Source organism: Entelurus aequoreus, linkage group LG10 (genome assembly GCF_033978785.1).
Source record: "Entelurus aequoreus isolate RoL-2023_Sb linkage group LG10, RoL_Eaeq_v1.1, whole genome shotgun sequence".
Lineage (NCBI taxonomy): Eukaryota > Metazoa > Chordata > Actinopteri > Syngnathiformes > Syngnathidae > Entelurus > Entelurus aequoreus.
This window is the reverse complement of record NC_084740.1, coordinates 28,339,850-28,361,540: the sequence shown is the minus strand read 5'-3', so window position 1 is coordinate 28,361,540 and position 21,691 is coordinate 28,339,850. Positions and strand designations below refer to the sequence as shown.

Below are 21,691 nucleotides of genomic sequence, written 5' to 3'. Positions count from 1 at the left end.
CCATTCTTTTATTTTGTCAACCGTGATTTTACCAGTCCGGCCCACTTGGGAGTAGATTGTTCTCCATGTGGCCCCCGATCTAAAATGAGTTTGACACCCCTGGTGTAGATGGAACCTTGTTACAGCAGAAAGTAAGCAGATATTAGCAGGAAATTAAGAAGTACGGTGGATTTATAAGAGTCCAGAGAGAGGATAATATAACAATACCTTTTGGTGTGTCAGCATTGTTACGACCAGTCGAGGAGGGCGGATCGATCCTTAATTTGATGGCGTCGATACCAAGGGTAATAACAGTATATGGTCAATAATAGCGTGGATAGGTCGATGTTTTTATTTTGTCAAAATATTTTTCTTTTAAATGTTTACAAATCCAGGGGGCAATTCCCTGGATACAGAAGGACTTTTAGAGCAACAAACCAAAGGATTTAAAAAATGAGTAGTAGATATTAAAGTTTACTTTTGTTCAGTTATTGTGTACTATTGACTTGGTTTTGATCAAACAATTGTATGCATTAAACGAGTCTAAGGAAGTAGTTTCTTGTGTTGCTATTATTAAACCGTCAAAAGCACTCGCCATAAATAACTGGAGTTATTTACAGTTAATACAGGTTCAGTTCAGTTCAGTTTCAGTTTATTTCGAACATACATACGATTCAATGTAATGCATCACACATTTCCAGTTGTTTCATTACAGCACGTCGGAAAAGGAGTAGGAAGAAGCAGAGCTTATTTGATCCTACCCCTTTTCATACCATTGCAAATGTATCCAATTTCCTCTGTTCTCTGTAACAGAACAGTGAACAAATGAATAATAAATAAATAATATACCGTAGTGAGCAAACAAATATTAAATATGTAAATAATATTTGTCTCAATAAAAAAAAAGGGTTGAAGATGTTCATCCAGTTTTGTGTACTTTGTGAACACTTGTAGTTTGAACAGTCTCTTAAACTGAATCACATTGGTGCTTTGTTTGATTTATTTGGTTAATCCATTCCAAAATTTAATTCCACATACTGATATGCTAAATGTTTTAAGTGTTGTACAAGCATACAAATGTTTTCAATTAGATTTTTTTTTTAGGTGGTTGGAATCGGTATCGGCTAATCTCACTCATGGATGATCGGAATCAGCATTATAAAACCCTGATTGGAACATAAATTCACTTCTGACAACCGTGTGTCCTCTGCAGTGGACATTTGAGCTGCAAGACCCATTGCAAAGTTTGTGTAGTTCCGCTAAATAACGGACGCTTCAGGTTCGAACCATGTTTGAGAGGAAAGGGATTCTACCATGCAAACTTTCACAAGTAGATGTTTGTGGCCAAGTGGGAACGGCCCACAGAGCTCCCACGGCATTACACCCTCCTGTCTCCTTCACCCTCCATCACCTTGTGGTTCTGTCCGTGACTCACCTCCTCTTCGGTTTGGCACCCTTTTTGACTTCTCCTCTTTTTTGTGTGTCTCCCTCTCATTACATTTAGGAGAGCGAAGGAGGGAGTGGGGGGTGGGGGGGGGATGAGAGAGCTCCCAGGCAATGCCTTGAGGCCAACATACTCAGGAATGATGGATTGGTTCCCGGGCGCATAAGAGCAGTAGTGGGAGGGGGCGGTGTGAGCCGAGCACTGCAGTGTAGCATTACTGATGGGAACATGCATTATTTTTCCTGGAGGGCTGAGCCAGCCAAGTATCGTAACGCTGGTATGCGCTAAAGCCGGCCCGCGGCGCAAAGATGGCCGCTCTTAAGAGTGGACGCGGTGCAGCCCCGATTTATGACCTCGCTATTTATTCCACTCACTGTTGTCAGGTCGGCCCTTGACAGCGAATATTGGCAGCCTCGTCCTCCGCCATCCAGAGCAGCTCCACCCGGGCCGGTGACTCATTTGGGAAGTCATCTCACACCCACTCGGCTGACTGCTGTGCATCATACATATGCAACGCGGTGGTCAGCATCCACTGAGAGCCGGTTTACCCTCGGAACTGCACTTTTTGGGGAATTTTGCCTATCAATCGCGATCATTATGAAAGACATTACGATGGATGTTATTTAAAAAAAAATTGCATTCTAAATATCATATACATGCGATCAAAAGTTTGCTTACAATGGAGCGGTTGGAAGCTGCGCAAACATCCAAACACCTCCATTGAGGTTTAATATATATGATGTAAGTATATATGTACGGAGCCCCTAAAGCAGGGGTGTCAAACTCGTTTTTTTTAGGGCCACATCGCAGTTATGGTTGCCCTCAGAGGGCCGCGTTTAACACTGAGTAATGCATGTATAAATATAATACATTAACAATATATTTTTTTACATAAGCTGCAAAAAAAATGTTACAATTTTACTTTAAAAACTGGCCGCTCAGTCCCCAGAATTTTACAGTAAAAGCAGTGTTTTTTTTACAGCATATAAAAACATTTAATAAATGGAAAAACAATAGCACTGTTTTTAGCAGTAAAATTCAAGCAACAAAGCTGCCAGTTTTTTTGTTTTTGTTTTTTTACCATAAAATCTTGTTTTAATTGTTGTTTTTTTAGTGTTTTAGTGTCTTACTGTATATGGAAGAAAAACAGTACCAAAGTGGATTTTACAGTAAAAAAAACTCAGTCGGCGGAATTTAACCGTAAAATCTATTGCCTAATCATCAATGTGATTGATAATTAGTTTTGAAATCATAAGTCAAGCAGATATTTAAGTTAAGTATTTATCTTTGTTTTAACAAAAAATATTTTTGGAATACATGATAATATTTAGATTTTGATTCAATTGAATTTTAAAAGATATGCAATTGCATGCAGTACATGATTTTGAATGTCAAAAGGGAAAGAACAAATATATTTAGTAAGAAAAGATTAAGCCTTATATCAATGCATATTATTTCCAGGCTTTCGCGGCCCACATAAAATAATGTGGCGGGTTTTTGAATGATTGGATTTCATGGAGCTCCCATTGGCTGCGCTGTAAGCGGACGTTTATTTAATATTAAGAATGCATTAAAAAAAATATATCTATCTGTTGTCATGTCTTTCATAATGATTGTGAACAAAATGGCAAAATTCCCCTTTAAGAGTCATTCCCAACTACATGCACAATCCTTAAAAAAACATCACCATGCCTAAACGTACAGTAGGAAGATTCGTTGTGGTTTACCTGACACATGAAACGTGACAAATTGAGGGGTTGCGCTGTCTAATTTAGCCACCAGATGGCAGTAGAGTGCTGAATATCTTAAAATGTGTTTTGTGGCAATTTCCACTTTGACCACAGTTGCTATGTAGAGTGGCGCTTTCCATCATTTGCAGCAACCTGCATTGCAAAAGGATTAACGACCCCTCTTCCTCTCACGCAAGATCCACCCAGGAATGGGGGCCATATGAATCTCTTCCCTGCTGTAGAGTTGCTATTCTTCAGCGCGAATTTCCGCCACATCCATAAACGCCCCTTCCTAGCGCTACAGCATCCCTGCCGTGTTGTGCACATGTACTGCTGCCTCGGCCCCGCTCATTCATTTGTGATGAGTGCGGAGATGACTCCCCTGAGTCATGCGGCAGGACTTGAGTCTTACTGTTTATTCAAGTAGAATCTCCTGTTGGAGCCGCAAAACAGGGATATGCCATCATAAAAGCCCCCCCCCCCCCCCCCCCCCCCACTCGGCACCACAGAGATCGTGCTCTGAAGTTGCACAGTTATTGTTCTAATTGTAAAATGTGCTATAAAGAGCACACGAAAAGTCCAGATGTGGGCTTTTTTATTTGCTTATTTTGAAAGGAAGCTTTGTGGGCTGAGTTTTATTAAAGGAAAGCTGCACTTTTTTCTGAAATGTTGCGCATCGTCCTCAATCCTTATGTAAGACAAGAACGAGGGATGTAACAATATAAAACTTTCATATTACCATATTTTTCGGACTATAAGTCGCAGTTTTTTTCATAGTTTGGCCGTGGGTGTGACGTATACTCCGGAGCGACTTATGTGTGAAATTATTAACACATTATTGTAAAATATCAAATAATATTATTTATCTCATTCGCGTGAGCGACGAAGCAAATGGCAGCCATCGTCACACACACGTTAACAATCGTCACTCACACGCCAACCAATAAGAATTCGGCGGGGGGCGGGTCATGGCAGAGATGCATTGTGGGTTTTGGAATGTTAACTGCTATATGCTATACGCTACTGCCATAGCTATTAAAATGGATCACATCAACGTTGGCGGTAACTTATAAAAACTGAGAAGGACTGAACTAAAATGGCACCGAAAAGGAAATCATATACTGCAGATTACAAGCTGGACGTAGTGAAATATGCAGCAGAAAACGGCGATAGAGCAGCAGAAAGAATGGACGCTAGCAGCGCATACCAGGAGCGACACCGAGGAGGAAGATTTGATATTATTTAGCGATCGGGAGTGACAGATTGTTTGGTAAACGTATAGCATGTTCTATATGTTATAGTTATTTGAATGACTCTTACCATAATATGTTACATTAACATACCAGGCACGTTCTCAGTTGGTTATTTATGAGTCATATAACGTACACTTATTCAGCCTGTTGTTCACTATTCTTTATTTATTTTAAATTGCCTTTCAAATGTCTATTCTTGGTGTTGGATTTTATCAAATAAATTTTCCCCAAAAATGCGACTTATGCTCCAGTGCGACGTATATATGTTTTTTTTCTTCTTTATTGTGCATTTTCGGCCAGTGCGACGTATACTCCGGAGCGACTTATAGTCCGAAAAATACAGTACTCTATTGTTGAATGTGCTCAAAAAGCACATTTCTATGCCACATCAATGTGGAATGCGCTCCCAACAGGTATAAAAGAAAGGGCATCTCCATCCTCCTTCAAAACCGCAATAAAAGTTCACCTCCAGGCAGCTACAACCCTAAACTAACACCCTCCCCGGATTGCTAATAATCAAATGTAAACAATCAAATGCAGATACTTTTTCTTTTCTTATGCCTTCTGATCTCTCTCTCTCTCTCTCTCTCTCTCTCTCTCTCTCTCTCTCTCTCTCTCTCTCTCTCTCTCTCTCTCTCTCTCTCTATGTCCACTACTTGATGTCCATACCCCCCCCCCCACCCCCCCTCCACACCCCTGATTGTAAATAATGTAAATAATTCAATGTGATTATCTTGTGTGATGACTGTATTATGATGATAGTATATATGATAGTATATATCTGTATCATGAATCAATTTAAGTGGACCCCGACTTAAACAAGTTGAAAAACTTATTCGGGTGTTACCATTTAGTGGTCAATTGTACGGAATATGTACTTCACTGTGCAACCTACTAATAAAAGTCTCAATCAATCAATCAAAACATCTTTTAAAAATTTGTTTATTTTTTGAAATAACTAAAATTAATAAAAACACAATATTCAGGGAATCCGGAAAGTATTCAACACTTTACAATTTCCACATTTTGTCATATTAAAGCCTTATTCCAAAATGCAATTAATTCATTTTTGTCCTCAAAATTCTACAGACAATACCCCATATTCAGATTCAGATACAGATTCAGATGGGTTTATTTGAACACATATACAGTTTCAAAATAATGCATCACATTTTTACATTACATCACATTACAAATCAATGTTGTGTAAATACACCACTTTTCTTCATAACGAGGTTAGATAAATATATCTTATTGTCCTCAAGTTGAAGACATTTACCAATGTAATTGTAGAGGTTGCCCTCTAGTGGGTTCCTCGGACCACCACACACTGCCACGAGAGCCCGGATCAGGGGTACAACACTGTTTTATTTTCATTAAATAGTGCAAGGTTTTTGCTTTTCAGCAAAATGTATTTTTCTGTGTCTGTCTCTCTCTCTCTCTCTCTCTCTGGCTCCCACTCCAACTCCAACAACGTGTCTCGCACCAGCTGCTGCTAATAAAGGCAACAGGTGATTAGATAACAAGGCCCACCTGGGCCATCTACTCACCTGTCGCTGTCTTTGAGGCCGGTCCTGGCACACCCCGTTCCGCGGCAGGCCCGCAGGCCACGCCCCCCTCCGCAGTTATTCTTCCTTGTACTTCAATAATTGACAATTTAAAACGTTATTTTATTATTATATATTTTTGCAAATGTATTAAAAATTAAAAAACAGCATTTACATGTACATACGTATTCACAGCCCATGCTCAATACCTTGTTGATGCAGTTTTGGCTGCATTTTCAGCGTCAAGTCTTTTTTAATACTATGCCACAAGCTTGGCAAGTTACTACATCATATGCAGACTAAGTTTTTGGGTGTATTTAGAGAGCTTAATAAGCGGAATAGATCGTATCCCCATTACCTGCATTGTTAGCCGCCTCTTACTAGCGTTTTTTTACAATATAGAATGCATAGAAAAGTGAAATATTGCAGTTTTCCTTTTGAGTTTAGATTTTTTTTGTGGCTGATATAAACTATTTACATGCATTTTAAGGTATATTTTTTATTATTTTTGCACTTCATAGTACTTATGTATGCAGGATTTACCTTTGAGTCATTTTGTAATCAAGTAAAATATGTCAGAATACTCGATTTGTTTGCTTTTGTGTAGGATGAGGTCACATCGTCAGTTGCCCCCACTACTTTTGGCCGTTACTTGGAATTTTTTTTTCCCCCAAGTTGTTGATTAGCATCTGTTCTTCTTTGGTATTCAGTCGTGCATGTTGGAGTTGTAAGTGTCAGGGCTAATTGCCGCCTGCCTAAATCATTGCATTACACTGCAAAAACAAGTCACGGCCTATTCTGGGAAACATCTCTCACAGAACGACAACTTATTTATGGAAACCGAGATGGGATTTAGTTGTGTATTCATTTTAGCTTTTGGACGCTTTAAGCATTCTTCTACATTTATTAAAGCCCGAGCAGGCTGCGAGAGCACTATTTTAATTGCTGCGTGCATTATTTTTCTCCCAATTTGATCACATTTTTTAGGCCCTTAGTGTTTAACTCTCTAGCACCCCACTTGAAAATTAAAAAAACTTAGCCCCCGCCACTAAGGTTGTACGGTATACCGGTATTAGTGTAGTACCATGAATAGCTAAACATGCTTCACTACACACCGTAGCTCACCAGCGTCAAAATGTAAACAAACTCCATTGGTGGATCTACACCTGACATCCACTGTTATGATACTAAGTACAAGAGTGTATCTAGTCGATACCACTATGACTACATCGATATTTTTTGGCATCACAAGATCTTCTTTCGTTTTTTTATTTATTTATATACATTAGCCTAAATAGCATTTTAGCATTAATTAGCTTGCAGTCATGCACGGACCACATATGCCTGATTAGCACTCCCACAAGTCAATAACATCAACAAAGTTCAGCTTTGTGCATCCACGCACAGCATAAAACGTTTGGTGGACAAAATGAGACAAAGAAGGAGCGAAATATTGTACATGTAAACAAACTGTCCACACTATGGTGAGTTCAAGAACCGCCAAAATTAGCAGGACAAAACGACGTTCACCAAATACTCTCATCAGTGAAGCATACACACAAACATATTAAACAGTGGGCTTTCTAACAACTGGGAAGGTTTGTGTCATGTTTGTCCTAAAAAAAAAAACATACTTACTTACTTTTTTCCCCCATTGTTTTCCACTTCCAATACTTAAAAAAAAAATGCTCCAAGGAGCCACTAGGGCGGCACTAAAGAGCCGCAGGTTGCTGACCTTAGTGATAAGGCTTTTAGGTTTGGGTCTGATCAGGACTACACATTAATCCATCCATCCATTTTCTACCGCTTGTCCGGCTCGGGGTCGCGGGGGGTGCTGGAGCCTATCTCAGCTGTATTCGGGCGGAAGGCGGGGTACACCCTGGACAAGTCACCATCTCATCACAGGGCCAACACAGCAAGACAGACAACATTCACACTCACATTCACACACTAGGGCCAATTTAGTGTTGCCAATCAACCTATCCCCAGGTGCATGTCTTTGGAGGTGGGAGGAAGCCGGAGTACCCGGAGGGAACCCACGCAGTCACGGGGAGAACATGCAGACTCCACACAGAAAGACCCCGAGCCCAGGATTGAACCCAGGACCTTCGTATTGTGAGGCACACGCACTAACCCCTGTGCCACCATGCTGCCCCTACACATTAATATCCACACAAAATTATAACGGTCATTACTTCCTTCCACATTCTCCCATCTTCCTGAAATTTGATGGTTTGCAGCTTTAATTCAGCGTTGAGTTTCGCAGGTGAAGAAGGGTCGAGAGGTCGGTCGACCCCGAGCTAAACACAGAACACTCCATCCCTTCTCTATTCCTCCCTGGCTTTCATCTTTTCTCTGTTTTCCATCACATTCTCACTCTCTCCCTTCCTCCGGCTTTTTATCTCCATCTTCCTCCCTCCTCCCTCCTCCTGGGAGGAGGCTGTCGTGAGGGAGTCAGCTCCCATGAAAGGCAATGGTTTGCCACCATGCCTGTATAAGGCCACAGGAGTGTGTGTGTGTGTGTGTATGTGTGTGTGTGTGTGTGTGTGTGTGCACGGACTTCTGAGAAAATGTACTTACACCACATGAGGTTTTGGGTGGTGTGTGTACCGGAGTGTGTGACGTGAGCTTGTGTTGTTTGAGCCCAGGGCGGCGGCGGCGGGCTGACGTGTGGCGGGGCTGCAGCCACTGGGACTGAAGAAGTGTGTTTGGATGGGGGTCTGCTCCCTCTCAGCTAATCCAAACAAAGCTCAGACAGAACCCGAGTGAGGAATGTCAGTCGGTCATGAACACGAGGGGTCAACCAGAATGACGGGGGGGGGGGGGGGGGGGTGCTGTTTTTCCGTTGTGTTTCTGGAATTGAAGCACCTAAATATTTCCTCAGAGACTCAGGAGTGTGTTTACGAAAACAACCCTCAACAATTCATTTCCCGAATGTGGAAACTTGTACTGTTTTTTTTTTTAATCCACTGCATTTGCGCAACATATTGGCTCTTTCTTCGGATTCCTGTAGCATCTGTCTAACTGCTGACAGTCGAGCTGCACTTTCCTTTAGGCTGGCTGCTAAAATGTTGCACCAGAAGGTTTGAAAACTTGACGATGTCACGTAACGAGGTGATTCTAAGTCCCATATTATATTAAAATAATGTTTCGTTTTTGCAAGAAGGGGTAGTCAAAATGGTCGCTCTTGAAATGTGGGACATCATAAAGGAAAATTGTATTCATAATGAAAAAAACAGGCTTTGCTACTCATCCTAAAATAAAACTGTTAGTTACTACGGACGTGGGATTCCAATCAGTTTGGTACCAGTACCAAAATGTATTTCGGTACTTTTCGATACTTTTCTAAATAAAGGGGACCACAAAAAATGTCATTATTGGCTTTATTTTAACAAAAATCGACAGATGAAAAACTAACAAAAAAAAAACACTTGACCCTGGCAATTTTTAGATGATCAAGTTAATTTAATTATTGTTGAATTAGATTATTTGTTGACTATAGTCCCAGGTCTGTGGACAACACGCTTTTCGAAGAGTGCCGTGGACAATTCATATTACCATTAAAGCAACAGATACACAAAACAGATTGATTCAAATAGACTTTCCAGCATCAAGGCTATTTTTTTTGCTAACTTTACACCTGCAACTTGTTTAAAATTGTTGCAAAATAGACCTTTATTAATAAGTTACATTGATTTGTGTTTTCAATCAATCAATGTTTATGTTATGTTTGTTTTAGGCTGGATAGAATGTCCTCCATGTCATGTTTAGCCTTACGTGAGTATGTAGTGTATGTGTTAGAGTCCATGAGCCCATGGGACTCTAGAGCAGCTGTGACGGCTTTGACCTCTAACCCCTGAATATTTGATCCCAGGCTAAAATCCCAGGGCGCCACCTTTTGCCCACATGGGCGGATGTTGTCTGGACTGTGCTGCAGAGCAGCTCCAAATGCATAATGCACTCGATCTCAGCTGGGATCGCGCCGCTGGAGCGCCATAAAACCTTGAAGTGGGCTGCTGAAAGCCTTTTTTTCATATGTGATGATAATGAAAACAAAATTTTTAGGAGTTGAAAGATGCACTTTTTACCCCCTGTGCACTTTCCCCCTCTCCCCCTACCCCTCGTCATTAAGGCGGCTGGCGGTAATGAAACATTGGAACAGCGGAGCAGTCCATTAACGACGGTCCATTTACAATGGCACGTGTTCAAGCCCTTAGCTCAGCGTCTTTTACCAACCTTTACTGTAGCATCGTCCCAAAATTGGCACCAGAGGGAACACAGTGGAACCATTCAATCCCCTGTCCGTTCTCAATTAAGTGACATTTTATAAGAAAACCACATTAAAACACAGTTATATTATTATTATTGATATACATGCATTTTCACTGTTACAAATACGCGCCACACTGTGAACCCACACCAAACAACAGAACAACAACAGAACAAATACCCAGAACCCCTTGCAGCACTAACTCTTCCGAGACGCTACAATATACAGGGATTGAGTAACCGTTATGCTACTTTTTGCCCTTAACATATCTAAATTATATGAAAAAATAAAAATATATATAACCTCTGCTGTAGAGGAATTTTGTTTTAATATTGTTATTAATATAATAATGATAATATTAAATAAATATACTACAAATATTATAAATAATATTAGTGTTATGCATAGTTTGTGTGCATGGTTTATTAATATTAAGAATATATTATTATTATTATAAATATAGTTACTATCATTAAAATGATTGTTATTATTATTATTATTAGAGGTGTCCCAATACAACTTTTTCACTTGCAATAGAGTACCGATATTGGAGCCTTGACTCTTGGCCGATACCGATATTGTTCCGATACCGTATCAGCACGAAATATACATACTTTAATTATTTTGTAGTGTGTAATGTTAGAAAAGGCTTGATCAAGTGAAATGACTCAAACAGAGAACAGTGGTGTTTATGTAAATCAATAACATATTTATCATTTACTATCTGGAATGGACTCTTTAAGTTGAAGCGGAGCGGTAATTCTTGTTTTGACAACACCTAGTGAACTATATACTACTATGATTATGTCAATATTTTTTGGCATCTCAACATCTTCTTTAGTTTTGTTAAAATGTATATTATGTTTATCAACTCAGTAAATATGTCCCTGGACACATGAGGACTTTGAATATGACCGATGTATGATACTGTTATGACTTGGTATCGGATTGATACCCAAATTCGTGGTATCATCCAAAAAAGAATGTAAAGTATCAAACAACAGAGAAATAAGTGATTATTACATTTTAACATAAGTGTAGATAGAACATGTTAAAAGAGAAAGTAAGCAGATATTAACAGTAAATGAACGAGTTGATTAATAATACATTTTCCACCACTCGTCCTTAATATTTTTTACAAAATAATAGAATGATAAATAACACAATATGATACTTTAAATTAGGAGCCTTTGTTTGCTTACTTACTAATAAAAGACAAGTTGTCTAGTATGTTCACTATTTTATTTAAGGACAAACTTGCAATAAGAAACATATGTTTAATGTACCCTAAGATTTTTTTGTTAAAATAAAGCCAATAATGCAAATTTTTGTGGTCTCCTTTATTTAGAAAAGTACCGAAATACATTGTGGTACCGTTACCAAAATATATCGGGACAACACTACTGTCAACACAACAATACCCACTTCATTATTACCATCATGTAACTGAAGTGCTAAAAAGTAGCATTTTTTTCCACATACAATTTGTGCCGCGGGCCATTTTTGCATGATTTCATACCAAGTTGCAGCCTTTCTTTCCTTTGACATTTCACAATTAAAAAGCCAGTGACATTCAGGTGACGCCGACACAATGACATTATTGCTAATTCCTGCTCAAAAGCCAGTGGCGCTTACAGTAGCTATACTTTTGTCTTTTTTTCTTTTTTCTTTCAAGAATTCACTGGCATCAGCCCTTCAAATGTCATTAGCCTTCATTGGTTTCCCTGCTGTTGAGATGATGGCCACATATTGTACAGGGTATAGCTATGGGGTGGGGGGGATGAAAGGGTTGTGTGCGGAATCAAAATTAGCCTCATTACTGCCAACATTAGCATGTGCGATGCATAGATCTGCACGGTGGCTAGAGGACACTTGTTATTTACTGTATGGGGACAAAGGACAGGAAGAGCACCCATCCCCACCCCCACCCGTTCTCCTGTTAAACCCCGACTATCATGCGGATGCTCTTCCCGCCCGCACTGGATGGGAGTCATGGAGGACACCTCAGGGACGAAGGACGCCGGGGCTTGAAGGTCTTGCAGTGCAGTAGGTGCACGGCACAGTGCTTAGGACAGCATTACTCCCCGGTGCAGGCGTGCGTGCACATGTTAGGAATCTGCCAGACATGCATAATCTCAGCAGTGTCTCGGCGCTGTGCAATTAGGTATGTGCACACTGCAGCCTGGGAGGAAACAGCAAGCCAAGAGGACGTCCTGTTTATGGCTTTTGCTCATTAACCTCCTGGGAGTCAGCGAGCAATGCGGTGGACATTTGTGTTTTGCATGACGGTTTTTGCTGAAATGTGTATCTCTGGCAAATGCAACAGACCAAAACAAATGTCCACTGCAGAGGACGCTGGTTAAAGCAAGCCGGAGATAGTCTTCCTCGTCCCTTGCTGATTTATATTCGCAATTAGCATATTTTCCGACGATACAGCGCACTAGTTATTTTAGCATCACGCACTCAATTTTAGTAAAAAAGTATATGTTCCCATATACTAGCCGCACCTGACTATAAGCCGCAGATATATACACAGAAATATTTTGAAAATGTTTTATTTACATACCTTAGTTGTTTCCAAACGAAACCTGTAACACAGCAGTAAAACGGCTGATCGAAGAAAACATAAGTAATCGTCATGGACCCCCTAGCTGCAGAAGCTCGCTCTCCAATCAGCTAAACAGACTCAATAACTCCACGGTGACGTTTTGGTGAATTTACTGAGGAATTTGTGAAACTGAAAAAAACAAAAAAACAATGCCGTTGTAAGGTAAAATGACTAACACAGACACTCGGAAACGTGTTAGCATGTTGGCTAAAGCTAATGACGCTCGCTTGATAACATTACAATAGCACACACAAATATGTATGAAAACACTCCTACAGACATCACACATGGGACGGTTTAGTAAGTAAGAGTTGTTTTAGTTGTATTGTAAAACTTACAAACGTTGTTTTGACTGATGAATGAAGAATCCATATGACTAAAAACGCTCTGGACGGCTAGAAGACGGCATGGCACTTCTATGTCCGGTTGAAAGCTCTAAACAAAAGGGCACGGCAGCAGCTGCAGTAAAGACATGTGTCCAAAAGATGGTGCCATATCACAAACAATAGCACACTTTTTCAGTGTCTTTGCTTACTTTGTTTTTTTTAAACTATTCGCATTATGGCTGCCAGCATTAAAAAAAAAAACGTAGGAATCGTATGAAGAAAGTAGAGGCCTATAGTCCAGGTATTATTATTTTGAGTTCCTCATCCCTCACTGATTTATATTCGCAATTAGCGTATTTTCCGACTATAGAGCGCGCTGGTTATTTTAGTACCCCGCCTTCCGCCCGAATGCAGCTGAGATAGAATCCAGCACCCCCCGCGACCCTAAAAGGGACAAGCGGTAGAAAATGGATGGATATATATCCTGTGTATATATATATACTGTGTATATATATATATATATATATATATATATATATATATATATATATATATATATATATATATATATATATATATATATATATATATATATATATACTGTATATATGTAATATATTTATACTGTATATATGTAATATATTTATATATATATATATATATATATATATATGTATATGTAATATATATATGTATATATATGTAATATATATATGTATATATGTAATATATATATATGTATATATATGTAATATATATATATATATATATATATATATATATATATATATATATATATATATATATATATATATATATATATATATATATATATATATGATTGATAATAAAGGACGTTTAGTGCACACAAATGTGCAATAATCCGTTTCAGAGGCTGCTCCACATTTCCATCTATCCCGCCCTTATTAGTGTTATTCTTCTCATGCAGAGCCACAAGTGAAATATGAATAAGAGCAAGATGACAAAAGAAAAGCCTTTCTTTTGACCTCCACACAGATTAGTCACTAATCCAGCAAGGATGATAGGAGGCAAATTCTACCTGACTGCCTACACGTGGGCTAAGTAAACTGTTCCAAATGGATGCACGACGCAGGGGATTGTTGTATTGTTCGCTGTCATGTTTAGTCTGGAACATTTATGTGACGGCGAAAGACTTTCTAAAAGGAGTGCTATGTCAGCTGTTTGTTTATTTTGATTGCATTTTGCCACACGGTACAATACAACACACTGTTTGACTGCACGCACCTTTTTGAAGTGGAAGTGATGTGACTTACCTACAGTCAATCAATCAAAGTTTACTGATATTGCCCTTAATCACAAGTGTCTCAAAGGGCTGAACAAGTCACGACATCCTCGGCTCAGATCCCACATCAGGGCAAAAAACCCCTCATCATGCCGTTAAAGACATGTCTGGTCATTTATTTGTATATTTAAAAAAATAAAAGTTAAGCTGAAAATAAACAACAACACAGTTTTACCTTATGCAAGTGTAAAAATAAGTCAACCACCCTTAAAAAGCTAAAGCCTACACAAATAATACTTCTGCGCTGTGGTAGACAAGCGTTTTCTCCCACAGGGGCGGTGAGATGTGTGCGTCTATTTTGATTCATCCCCTCACCTCATTCTCTTATGCTATTGTCATCGTCCAGCTACGAGGCGCACCTGTTCTTCTTCTTATGGAGCTTAGCCGTCGCCGCCCATTCTGTGCCGTCACTCATCATGACGTCGACTCTGGTCCCGTTTGTTTGCGCTAGGAAGCGGCGCTCTGCTTAAAATAGGTCGACTTTTGATGAAGGCGGCGTCACGCAGCCAGCAGGAAGTCTGATGTATTTTACAGCATCAGTCATAAAATGTTGCCAATCATTATAAAAATATTAAAAAAACAATGTAATAAAATATAACAAATATTTAATCAATTGCCTATTTATTTTAAATTATATATATATACATATATATATATATCATGCATTAAATTATAATATAAAAAAGGCACGATTACGTGTTTTTAATCAATTATACACTGTATGATAAGAGTGTATCTAAGAATAAGAGAAAAAAAAAAAAATTAAAAAAAATAAAATAAATAAAAAATAAATAAATTTAAAAAATATATATATATATATATATATATATATATATATATATATATATATATATATATATATATATATATATATATATATATATATATATATATATATATAATATGTTCTTAGTGATGAATAAATAGCTAATTATATTCAAGTTTAAAAAAGTTAAGAAACATAATCATTTATTGTTATACAGTTGTCTCCCGTTTATCTTGGTTAGTGCTTGAAGGGAATTACAAATCAAATATGTTATCGAAAAAGTCGCAATATTTTCACAGCGGCCACCGCTGCTGCTGGCTGCTCCCCTCACCTCCCAGGGGGTGGAACAAGGGGATGGGTCAAACGCAGAGAGGTATAGCTCGGTTGGTAGAGCGGCCCTGCCAGCAACTTGAGGGTTGCAGGTTCGATCCCCGCTTCCGCCATCCTAGCTATGCCGTTGTGTCCTTGGGCAAGACACCTTACCCACCTGCTCCCAGTGCCACCCACACTGGTTTAAATGTAACTTAGATATTGGGTTTCACAATGTAAAGCGCTTTGAGTCACTTGAGAAAAAGCACTATATAAATGTACTTCACTTCACTTCACTTCACTTCACTTCACCACACCTAGTGCGTGAGCGTGTGTGACTATCAGTGGTACTTTAACTTTAACTTTGATGGTTACAACATGGAAAAATAGAAAATACAACATATACTCTACTGCAAAACATACTGCACATTATTCTAGATCCGCACACAGTTCTTAAACACAACATGTGAAAATATTGCAACTTGTTCGATGATAATGATTACATTTTTTAGGCCATTTGTATGCTTGCAAATGCTTATTGTAGGCTAAAATGCATTACATTAGCTTAAATATGCATATGGTTGACTAGAGACAATACTGAAATAAACTGCAACAAAATACTGTTTCATAACATGGTCACTACTGCCCAGTTTCTCTTGTTGTATTTTTACTGTTATATTTTTATTGTTATTGTTGCTTTTTATTTGTATTCTTATTGTATTTTTTTTCTATTTTATTTCCATTTATACCCCCATTACTGACTTTTTACTTTTTAAATTTGATCTCAATTCTGTACACTGCTGCTGGATTTTTTAATTTTCCTAAAGGGAACTCTCCTGAAGGAATCAATAAAGTACTATCTATCCATCTATCTATCTATCTATCTATCTATCTATCTATCTATCTATCTATCTATCTATCTATCTATCTATCTATCTATCTATCTATCTATCTATCTATCTATCTATCTATCTATCTATCTATCTATCTATCTATCTATCTATCTATCTATCTATCTATTTATCTATCTATCTATCTATCTAGTAATAGGCCATAGTCAAGGACGCTGATATGATTTTTCAACAAATATATATTTTTTAAAAACACAACAGAGTGAAGCCGTGAATTCGAAGGGCACAAAGTGGTGACTGTAACAATGAAAAAATGACAAAAGGTATTTGCTATCTGAAGAATACACAAAAATGACTTTTTTTTTAAATACATCAGTATTCAGTATATCAGTATATATTATATGCTGTAAATATAATATGTAAATATTACATATAAGTTATATTTTATATTGCTACGACGGTACATTTTTAGTCTACTTTATACCTGCATTATCCTTTCCATACTTACACTTTCCATCCTTTGTAACTGAGCTACTGTGTGGAACGATTTCCCTTGTGGATCAATAAAGTTTGTCAAAGTCTAAATCTAAGTCTACATATTAGCAATTATGACATATTGATATATTTCTGTTGAGCCAATACAATACAATTGCAGAGACTGGGTTGAGCTAAGAGGTCCTGGATACATATTGTATCATATTTTATACTTTAATATGCACCAGCTTTATACTGCATCATTGTGTCCAGTAGGAGTACAGGGCAGATGTACAATAATAGGAGGAAGATATATACTGTAAGAAAAATGGTATCTCACAGTGAGTGGAATATTGTCGCCGGCACGCCACATAAACCTCCGGCTGGTCGGCGGGGCTGTTTGTAACCTTTTGCGTGGGCTCTGAAATGCCAAAGAGCAAAACATATTTCATTAATCTCAAAAACACAAAAGCCCCTTGGATCAGCACAACCCGAAAAGTGCCGGCAAATCATTTTCGGAACTTTCCCGGGGAAAAAAAAAAAAGTGCGGCACCTTGACTCGGTTCGGAGCAAACGGCCTCCTCCTTCTTCTTGATTTTCAAACTATATCCGCTTGTGTGCTGAAGCCTGAAGGATGAAACATCGCATGTCTCAGTGCAAGATTCCACATTCCGGCTCCGAAAATAAATTAATGAGCCCGCTTTCTGCAGGCGACGCTTTCAGAAGCGCTATTTTGAAGATGGCCTTCGCTGCCACCTTGCGTAGGACGCCACACGTTCATGGCCGTATTTGAGTGACATTTGCATAACGCACACATGAACAGAGACTTGTGGCTCCAACAAGTCCAAATATAACCCCCCGCTCCCGTGCTTCTTTCTGTATCTCCTGTCAAACCGCGACCTCACCTCGGCGTATCCTCACATACACCTCATGCACATTCATTGCGATGTTTAATTCACTTGCGAGTTGAGCATGCGGCGTGTTTGCCTTCCTCTCTCCTCCCGCTTTCTCCGTCTCCCTGTGGCGATGTCACAGGGGATTAAGTCACGGAGGCCCGGGCGGTTGTTTATGATTCATCTGGAGGCAGGCCGCGGCCGCCAGTGGTACCCGCGGGGCGGGCGAGCTAGCGGGATACATGCCTGCACGGCCTCCTTGTGTGACGCACGGGGAGCCTTGTTGGACGCTCACGTTACGTGAAAGCGTCTCCGTGCAAACCCTACGTCACGATGTATGTCGAAAGGTTTTTACATGAAGCTGAAACGCTGTCTCGTGGTCTGACTCATGACGTATATAAGACACCATGAGGGAAATACAAACCCCGTTTCCATATGAGCTGGGAAATTGTGTTAGATGTAAATATAAACGGAATACAATGATTTGCAAATCATTTTCAACCCATATTCAGTTGAATATGCTACAAAGACAACATATTTGATGTTCAAACTGATAAACATTTTTTTTTTGCAAATAATCATTAACTTTAGAATTTGATGCCAGCAACACGTGACAAAGAAGTTGGGAAAGGTGCCAATAAATACTGATAAAGTTGAGGAATGCTCATCAAACACTTATTTGGAACATCCCACAGGTGAAAAGGCAAATTGGGAACAGGTGGGTGCCATGATTGGGTATAAAAGTCATTCACAAACAAGGATGGGGCGAGGGTCACCACTTTGTCAACAAATGCGTGAGCAAATTGTTGTACAGTTTAAGAAAAACCTTTCGCAACCAGCTATTGCAAGGAATTTAGGGATTTCACCATCTACGGTCCGTAATATCATCAAAGGGTTCAGAGAATCTGGAGAAATCACTGCACGTTAAGCAGCTAAGCCCGTGACCTTCGATCCCTCAGGCTGTACTGCATCAACAAGCGACATCAGTGTGTAAAGGATATCACCACATGGGCTCAGGAACACTTCAGAAACCCACTGTCAGTAACTACAGTTGGTCGCTACATCTGTAAGTGCAAGTTAAAACTCTCCTATGCAAGGCGAAAACCGTTTATCAACAACACGCAGAAACGCCGTCGGTCTGACGAGTCCACATTTCAAATTGTTTTTGGAAACTGTGGACGTCGTGTCTTCCGGACCAAAGAGGAAAAGAACCATCCGGATTTTTATAGGCGCAAAGTTGACAAGCCAGCATCTGTGATGGTATGGGGGTGTATTAGTGCCCAAGACATGGGTAACTTACACATCTGTGAAGGCACCATTAATGGTACATACAGGTTTTGGAGCAACATATGTTGCCATCCAAGCAACGTTACCATGGACGCCCCTGCTTATTTCAGCAAGAGAGTGCGGGTACTAGACTGGCCTGCCTGTAGTCCAGACCTGTCTCCCATTGACATGTGTGGCGCATTATGAAGCCTAAAATACCACTACGGAGACCCCCGGACTGTTGAACAACTTAAGTTGTACATCAAGCAAGAATGGGAAAGAATTCCACCTGAGAAGCTTAAAAAATGTGTCTCCTCAGTTCCCAAACGTTTACTGAGTGTTGTTAAAAGGAAAGGCCATGTAACACAGTGGTGAACATGCCCTTTCCCAACTACTTTGGCACGTGTTGCAGCCATGAAATTCTAAGTTAATTATTATTTGCAAAAAAAAAAGAAAAAAAAAATGAGTTTGAACATCAAATATCTTGTCTTTTTAGCATATTCAACTGAATATGGGTTGAAAATGATTTGCAAATCATTGTATTCCGTTTATATTTACATCTAACACAATTCCCCAACTCATATGGAAATGGGGTTTGTATTCTATATTACACAAAAATGTATCCGATCAGAGTTTTATGTGTCATGATCCATGGCCCGGATCATGTTTTGTTTAGTCATGTTCAGTTATGTTTTGTGCACCTCTGTGTTTGTTTTGGTTACCATGGGTACTAATTGGGTTCACCTGCCTCTGGTTAGTGATCGGCCAGCTCACCTGCTGTCGAGCACTAATCGGAGCTATTTATTCACCTTTCTCGCCACGCTCAGTCTGGCTTCGTTGTTTGCTATATGCAACATGTTGGTATTCTTGTTTTTTCTGTCACGTGGGGGTCGCATGTTTTTGCAAGGTCGTTCTTCCAAGATGCAGATGGACAACTCCGATCGAAAGCATGAAGGTAGGAATATGATTTATTGTCATTAGAGATGTCCGATAATGGCTTTTTTGCCGATATCCGATATTCCGATATTGTCCAACTCTTAATTACTGATTCCGATATCACCGCTACCGATATATACAGTCGTGGAATTAACAAATTATTATGCCTAATTTTGTTGTGATGCCCCGCTGGATGCATTAAACAATGTAACAAGGTTTTCCAAAATAAATCAACTCAAGTTATGGAAAAAAATGCCAACATGGCACTGCCATATTTATTATTGAATTCACAAAGTGGATTCTTTTTTTTAACATACCTCAAAACAGCAGCTTGGAATTTGGGACATGCTCTCCCTGAGAGAGCATGAGGAGGTTGAGGTGGGTGGGGGGTGGGGGGTTAGCGGGGGGTGTATATTGTAGCGTCTCGGAAGAGTTAGTGCTGCAAGGGGTTCTGGGTATTTGTTCTGTTGTTGTTCTGTTGTTTGGTGTGGGTTCACAGTGTGGCGCGTATTTGTAACAGTGTTAAAGTTGTTTATACGGTCACCCTCAGTGTGATCTGTATGGCTGTTGACCAAGTATGCCTTGCATTCACTTGTGTGTGTGAAAAGCCGTAGGTATTATGTGATTGGGCTGGCACGCAAAGGCAGTGCCTTTAAGGTTTATTGGCGCTCTGTACTTCTCCCTACGTCCGTGTACCACTCCGTACAGCGGCGTTTTAAAAAGTCATACATTTTACTTTTTGAAACCGATACCGATAATTTCCGATATTACATTTTAAAGCATTTATCGGCCGATAATATCTAATATATAATAGCTCTGATTAGTGCTCGGCAGCAGGTGAGCGTGCCGACCACTAACCAGAGGCAGGTGAACCCAATTAGTACCCATGGCAACAAAAACAAACCCAGTGGTGCACAAAACAGGAACTTTGGGATTCCAAAACCAACAGAACATGACTAAACAAAACATGATCCGGGACATTATGTAGCTGATCACATGTATTAACGCATTTTCCGGACTATACAGCGCACCGGTATATCAACTGCACCCACTAATTTTTAGTAGAAAAACAATGTTTGTTTCATATCTTAGCCGCACCGGACTATAAGCCGCAGATATATAGTGTATGTTGTGAGTTATATACAAAGAAACACTTTGTAAATGTTTATTTGCATAACTTAATTCCAAGTGGTGACTGTAACACGGCAGTAAAACTGATGATCAAAGAAAACAGAAAAGTCATTGATGTTTTTATTTGTCCTTCATGAAATGAATGAGTTTCTTTTTTTTTTTTATCAAGGTCAAGATGTTTATCACACACTAAAAAATGCTGGGTTATTTTGATAACCCAATTTATGAGTTGGGAGTGTTGGGTTACATTTTGGAGTCATTTTTATGAAGAGCAATCCATTTTATGGGTTATAAGGGTAATATTTTAACTCAATTTCTGGGTTATCAAAATTATGAACCATTTTTGGGTTGTTTTTTAATAAGTAACGCATTTTTGGGTAAAAGCCTTTTTTTTTTTTTAAAATAACTTTTCTTGAAGGGAATTTTACTATGGATGAATCTCATTAACACTATTTACAATCACACATCTTACAGTATGTGCATGAACATATTTGAGCACGTTGTATAGGACTACTATGACCATAAACGGCAATTATTGTAAAAAAAATGTCACTCATATCTTGCTTTTGAGTATATTTTAATGG

General features: G+C 39.1%; 1 protein-coding gene across 3 annotated transcripts in view; it reads left to right on the top strand.

Moving 5' to 3' along the window:
• The window catches only part of clmpb (CXADR like membrane protein b), a 183,642-nt gene that overhangs the window by 85,047 nt on the left and 76,904 nt on the right, over positions 1-21,691 (top strand). For 2 of the 3 annotated variants that reach the window (XR_009827463.1, XM_062060502.1), the window contains exon 1: positions 19,882-19,995. The exons of the other annotated variant lie outside the window; for it this stretch is intronic. Coding sequence is in view for 1 of the 2 variants with exons in the window: in XM_062060502.1 (XP_061916486.1) it covers positions 19,896-19,995 (100 nt within the window). In the remaining variant the exon portion in view is untranslated. Of the gene's footprint in view, positions 1-19,881; positions 19,996-21,691 lie in introns of those variants that run through there. 3 annotated transcript variants of the gene reach the window in all.